The sequence below is a fragment of the Priapulus caudatus genome, unplaced genomic scaffold (assembly GCF_000485595.1).
Source record: "Priapulus caudatus unplaced genomic scaffold, Priapulus_caudatus-5.0.1 Scaffold1647, whole genome shotgun sequence".
Taxonomy (NCBI): domain Eukaryota; kingdom Metazoa; phylum Priapulida; class Priapulimorpha; order Priapulimorphida; family Priapulidae; genus Priapulus; species Priapulus caudatus.
In genome coordinates this window covers 28,161-34,699 of record NW_014578708.1, presented here as the reverse complement: position 1 = coordinate 34,699, position 6,539 = coordinate 28,161, and the positions used below count along the sequence as shown (strand labels likewise).

General features: G+C 48.1%; 1 protein-coding gene across 1 annotated transcript in view; it reads left to right on the top strand.

Annotated features, from left to right (window-relative positions):
• LOC106817245 (RAB6A-GEF complex partner protein 1-like) overlaps positions 1 to 6,539 on the top strand; it is a gene marked incomplete at its 3' end in the record, with an annotated part of 27,505 nt that overhangs the window by 11,467 nt on the left and 9,499 nt on the right. The window contains exons 8-16 of the mRNA XM_014821909.1: positions 1,092 to 1,180; positions 1,601 to 1,794; positions 2,284 to 2,403; positions 3,123 to 3,329; positions 3,858 to 3,968; positions 4,410 to 4,499; positions 4,984 to 5,149; positions 5,754 to 5,861; positions 6,290 to 6,420. Coding sequence (XP_014677395.1) covers positions 1,092 to 1,180; positions 1,601 to 1,794; positions 2,284 to 2,403; positions 3,123 to 3,329; positions 3,858 to 3,968; positions 4,410 to 4,499; positions 4,984 to 5,149; positions 5,754 to 5,861; positions 6,290 to 6,420 — 1,216 coding nt within the window. The remainder of the gene's footprint in view (positions 1 to 1,091; positions 1,181 to 1,600; positions 1,795 to 2,283; positions 2,404 to 3,122; positions 3,330 to 3,857; positions 3,969 to 4,409; positions 4,500 to 4,983; positions 5,150 to 5,753; positions 5,862 to 6,289; positions 6,421 to 6,539) is intronic.

The window sequence follows — 6,539 nt, the reverse complement described above, 5'->3', positions numbered from 1 at the left end:
AGAGAGAGAGAGAGAGAGAGAGAGAGAGAGAGAGAGAGAGAGAGAGAGAGAGAGAGAGAGAGAGGGAGGGAGGGAGCGGGAGATATAAAGTGTAGAAGAAAGAGTTGGGTTAGCCAAAGAGACAGACACACTGGGTAAATGGTAGAGAGAACCTGAATGACGCATATATATCTCTGCCAGTCGATAAATTCTCTCTCACACACACACTTTCATACACGCGCACGCACGCGCGCACACACACGCACACACACACACACACGCGCACACACACACGCACACACACGCACAGTGTGTTAGTGAACATGACTGTGCGATTGTGCGAGAATTTGAATGTGCATCAAGTCTGTCTCTCTCTCTCTCACACTGTATGATTATGAACACAGCTGTGGGAATATACGCTAGCTTAGCTGTCACTTTTTTCATAACAACCGTGGTTTTTGCCACCGCTGTGTGAGTGTGTCTGCATGTGTGCGTGCGTGCGTGCGCGTGCGTGCGCGTGTGCGTGTGTCTGCGTGCGTGCCTGCGTGCGTGCGTGCGTGCGTGTGTGTGTGTCTGTTTGTGTGCGTGCGTGCGCGCGTTATGTGCGTGCATGCTGTGTGTGTGCACATCTGCGCGTGCGCGCATAGACGTGTCTTTTTAAAAAGATTTCTACACCCAACGCTGCACACCTGCAATTTCCTCTATATAACCTTTTTTTAAAAAGGCACGAAGTCTCATAATTAGTCAGTTATCCACCATTCAATGGGTGACCCCTCTCGCGTTTCAAGCACGCTATGATATCAATCTCTGTATTAGACTAGGTTCATGTCAGAGCTGTGTGCTTGTCAACACCCTATATGTAACAATACTGCGCCTGCACGCGATGAGAACTTACTAATGGGCAAGACACACGGCGCCGACTCTATTCAATAACCGTCGTTACGTAACCTTCGTTTTTCCGTTAATTAAATAATAAATTGACGCGATGTCGTGTATCGAGACGATGCGACGCGTACGTCAGCGGTGGCGGGTGTCGCGTTTCGCCGTCGTAACGCGTTCATTACTGCGGGGTGGTTATTGAAGTAACGTACGTTCTCTTGTTGTTTTTGCAGCGCGCAGGGAGTTGTGTTTGTGATAGATGAGGTGACTGGAGGTCTGAACGTCTCTCATCGACTCGTGCTGTCGAGTAAGGACTACCCAGGTGCGTGATCACGTTCCCACGTTAGCTTGCTCACGTAATGGGTGTGTGTGTGTGTGTGTGTGTGCGTGCGTGCGTGCGTGCGTGCGTTCGATCATGCGATCATGCGTGCGTGCACGTGTGTGTGTATGCGTGCGTGTGCGCGTGCGAGTTAGCGAACGAGTGAGTGCATGTGTGTGTGCATGCGTGCGTGCGTGCGTGCGTGCGAATGAGCGAGCGACTGAGTGCATGTGTGTGTGCGTGCGTGCGTCCGTGCGTCCGTGCGTGCGAGCGAGTGAGTGCATGCGTGCGTGCGTGCGTGCACGTGTGCACCACACCGCAATTCGCATTAGCATCGCATTTTTCGCTGATCGAAAAAACCCGCGTCTCCCCCTGGATGGCGCCACCTTTCACCGCCGCTCTCTCTCTCTCTCTCTCTTGCAGACGTACAGGCGATCGCTGGACCGGTCGTCTGCATGCAGTGGTCGCCGGACGGCTGCGCGGTGGCGCTAGCGTGGCGCAACGGCGGACTGTCGCTGTGGAGCGTCTTCGGATCGCTGCTGTTCTGCACACTAGGGGGCGACTACGAGATGTCGCAGCATCTCCTCGACACGTCGCCGCTCCGCGTCAGGTCCATGGTGAGTGTCGGTGGCGCCCCCTACCGCCCCTCCGTCCCTTTCTCACTCCTTCGCTCCGTGGCTGTCGCTCTGCTAACCCTTTCTTCTCGTTAACGTTGTTTCACTCGCCTCTGCTGCGTGTGAGGTCCATGGTGAGAAGGGTATTAGCCAGGAATGAGTATTGTGGGAGTGCCGAAAAAATATATGGGAGTGCAATTTTACAAATGTACGCGGCTTTAGATCAATATTTTAGGCCGTACTGCACATTTTTGGTCGTGCAGTTTCAAAATTGACCGTGCAAATCACGGCTCGCTGGCTAATACGTTGATGGTGAGTGGCGGTGGCGCCCCCATCTTCTTTGTTCCCTCCGACCCCATCGGAGACCCCATAACGTTTGGAGCGTAAAGATATAACGTCAACTGTCGATGCCCCTCTTAACATTTCCCCACTGGCATTTTTCCACCGACATTTCATCGTAGGACTTTTTTTAGTTTGAAATTTGTCTTGCAGGAGTGGGGCATGGAGGGATACCACTTGTGGATGGCCTGTGAGCCACCAGATGGCAGCAGTAAAGGAGATCTTCTGCAGATGAACTTTCTGAAGAGTGCTCTGACTGTCAACCCGTGTAAGGTAGGTCTCTGTGAAGGTCATGCGAAGGACGCAGTCAAACAAACAACAACGGAGTTGTTATCGGAACAACAGTTGCTATCAAAATGAGAAATCGTTACTGGAATTTAATAATAACACTGGAATCATTACTGGAATTTAATCAGAACACTGGAATCGTTACTGGAATTTAATAATAACACTGGAATCGTTACTAAAATTTAATCAGAATACTGGAATCGTTACTGGAATTTAATCAGTACACTGAAATCGGTACTGGCATTTAATTAGAACACTGAAATCGGTACTGAAATTTAATCGGAACACTCAAATTGGTACCGAAAGAATCAGATCAGACGAATACTGACATCGTCGGAGTGTGTCGTTATTGTCTTGCAGAGCAACCATGACCACCTGTCCCTGCAGCCAGTACGAATACTGACATTGCCAGCTTTATAATGACTATTTTCTCTGTGACTTTGCAGAGCAACCACGACCTTTTGTTCCTGCAGCCAGTACGAATACTGACATTGCCAGCTTTATAATGACTATTTTCTCTGTGACTTTGCAGAGCAACCATGACCACCTGTCTCTGCAGCCAGTACGAATACTGACATTGCAGACTTTACAGTGATTATTTTTTCTGTGACTTTGCAGAGCAACCACGACCACCTGTCCCTGCAGCCAGTACGAATACTGACATTGCAGACTTTATAATGACTATTTCCTCTGTGACTTTGCAGAGCAACCACGACCACCTGTTCCTGCAGGGGGAGGATCGACTCCTCATCAACACTGGAGACACGATCATGCGATCGAGCGTGTACACGACGCGCACCCGCCACCTCACGCCGCCTCCCGGTCGCAGCGACTCGCTGCTCGTCGGCAACAAGCACTGGCACGTCATACAGATCCCGATGACGTATCTAGGCAACAACTGGCCAATCAGGGTTCGTAGTTTACCGATGACGTATCTAGGCAACAACTGGCCAATCAGGGTTCGTAGTTGATGGACTTTTGATCGGGGCAAATGGGGACTTTGCAAATGTAGTGTTGCGAAACCACAGTTCCATAATGCACCATAGAGACGTAGATTGCGAGGGAAATAAAAAAGAAATAAAATAATAAAGAAGGATCATGCGAGTGAGAACTTTACACCTTACACACGACATCCCACACTACACAAGGGGCGTGGCATGGCACCGTTTGCTCTCGATTCCTCATTGCTGGTTGGGGAATGGTGTGGCGTCGTTTTTTGGGAGGTTTAATTGTTGTGATGCGAACGTAACATTATTTTAAACGTTAAACTCTCGGTTTTCTTGCTAGGCGTTGTTAAATCGTATAGATCATGCGTTGCTCGGCTTATGGAAGGATTAATTTATGTTCGATGTGTTTTGAATTATGAGTTTGATTGTGTTTTATCGGTTGGTGGTTGCCATGGAGACGTGCTGGGTTGTATGCGCAGCTTTTTTTTTCAGTACGCTGCCGTTGATTCGTCGGGTAATTACGCCGCTGTGGCTGGCCGCAGCGGATTCGCACACTACGCACTATACAGTCGAAAGTGGAAACTATTCGGCAACGTGACACAGGTATTGCAACGATTTTTTCTTTCACACGTGATTTCTGTTTTTCTGCGTAAACTGCACCCCCCCCCCCGGTTGAAAATCGAATGTTGTTCGTCTGGTTTACAAGTTTTAGTTTTTGTTGGATTTACATGCTCGCGTTACGACTGCGATATATTTGCGGCGGGCTAGCGTTGAGCAATTCTTGCATTTCATTTCTTCTCTGTTCGATGACGCGTGTGTTAGTTCGCTCAATGCAGATATATCATCGTTACATGTATATCAGAAGTAGATAATAGGGTCCCTATTATCTACTTCTGATGTATATATGTATATATTTAAGCTCTGTTCGCTCTTTCACCGTGAGAATATGGATATGTTTGCGTTCACCCACTCTCATGGCCTTGTGTCCCATCGGGAGACCAAGCGCATAAGTGAGTTCTCTCTCTCTCTCGTTATGTCTGCCAGGAGAAGGATGTGGTCGTGACGGGTGGATTGACGTGGTGGAAGGACTATATCATCATGGGCTGTTACAACCTGAACGACTACAGAGACGAGGTAGGATGCTGTCATTCCCTCACTCTTCCACATACAGGTTGTAGTTACAAACCTGCAGAACAATCGCGCTCATGGCAGATGGAGGGAAGTTATCGGGGTTTCTGTTATCGTCACGTGTTGAAGGTGTAGATCATATTTTGGTGTCGTCGTCCCTCACTCCTCCCACAAACAATTGTAGTTCGAATCCTGTAGAATACTGCAGAGAACAGTGATGCTACGATCGACGGCTGATGGAGGGAAGTTATATATAGGGTTGTTGTTTCACTTTGTATATAGCTGTTTGCATTTTAATCATACCGTAATTTAAATAATTAATAACTGCAATTCTTGATTCAATTAATTTAATCAATTAATCTCTTAATTCTCCCTCTCTCAATCAATCTGATGTTCTCTTATCGTCTGACACTCTCTCTGACCGACGCTCTCTCTCCTGCTAACGTTCTCTTGTCTGATGTTCTCTTGTCTTCCCTCGCGCGCGCGACAGATCCGCGTGTACCCGCGTGCGTCGAACCTGGACAACGCTCACGCGTGCATCGTGCGCGCCATGACGCAGGTGCTGCTGCTCAACATCTACCGCGACACGCTCATCTCGTTCTGTGCGGACTCTCACATCGTACTCTACTCTCTCGCCGAGGTGCATAAGAAGTCAGGTGAGTGCGAGCGTGCGCGGCGACCTCTACGCGACCTCTACGTGACCTCTATGCGACATATGCGACCTCTACGCGACCTCTACGTGACCTCTATGCGACATATGCGACCTCTACACGACCTCTATGCGACCTCTACATGCCCTCTATGCGACATATGCGACCTCTACTCGACCTCTATGCGACCTCTACGTGACCTCTATGCGACATATGCGACCTCTACGCGACCCCTACAGGCGCCGGCTGAATTCGTTTCAGTGGTTAAACGATCGAACAAATTTAAATTAAAAATAACTAAAATAAATCCGAAACGATTTCAACGTTTAAAATACTAAACGTTCGCCGGGGAACCGGCACGCCCCACGTGAACCTCCCGCGTGCGACACAAGTTAGTGGCGCCCTCTGTGAGAAGCGTCGGTCGCATCAGGCGCCACCTGCTGACAAGTCTGATACACCTGCGATCTCGCTCGCGCGTAAATTTCTCGGTCGTCCAATAAGATCACGCTCTAGATGTTATGACTATATCAGGCGCCATCTGGCGATGCGTCGGCGGCAGCGGTGATAGCTTCTCTGCGTGTGAGTGAGGTTTGTTGTGCGTGTGTTTCAGTCGTGGAGGTGGAGGTGGTGCAGCTACAGGACGTCTGCATCAGCAACATCATTCCTCATCCCGCATGCGTCGTGTCCGTCTCTCTCACAGCCGTACGCAAGGAGATCGGTGAGCTCATAGTTAAGTATCGATTGATTGATCGATTGATCGATTTATTGATTGATTGATTGATTTATTGATTAATTGATTGATTGATCGATTGATTAGTTTATTGTGTGTGTGTGTTTTTACCAATGTGTTGTGTATTCATTTACGATTGTATTGAAACTAACAAAAGCATAGAGAGAAAAATAATTGAATCTATGACCTTAGATTTATTACCTTGATTCTATGACTCTTATTTATTTTAATCTTAACTGCTGATCGTTATAAATTTGTATCCTACCACTAGATAGCAGCACGTGTAATTAAGTTGAAGAGATGGGTCAGCCGTAAACGTGCGAACTCGGTGACTGGGCTGTCCGTGAAATATTTGTAGCGCGTAAACGACGCGTGAATGGCTATGTATGTGTTTTCTTAAGTTTTATTTTCCACAGGTACTAGATACACGCAGAACAGCAAAGACGGAGAGAGCATAATACTAAACGTGTCTGGAAAACTACTGATGATCCAGAGAGAACATTCCAAGCAGGACGCGAACGACGTCAAGCACAGAAAACAGACAACGGTAACAAGTCATGCGTCTAAACAGAGGAATTGCTCCGACCTGTGATTGGAGGATAAAAATAGACCCCGCCCACTTTTCCATTTTTGGAGGATGAAAATAGAATTCGTGACGTTTCGTTT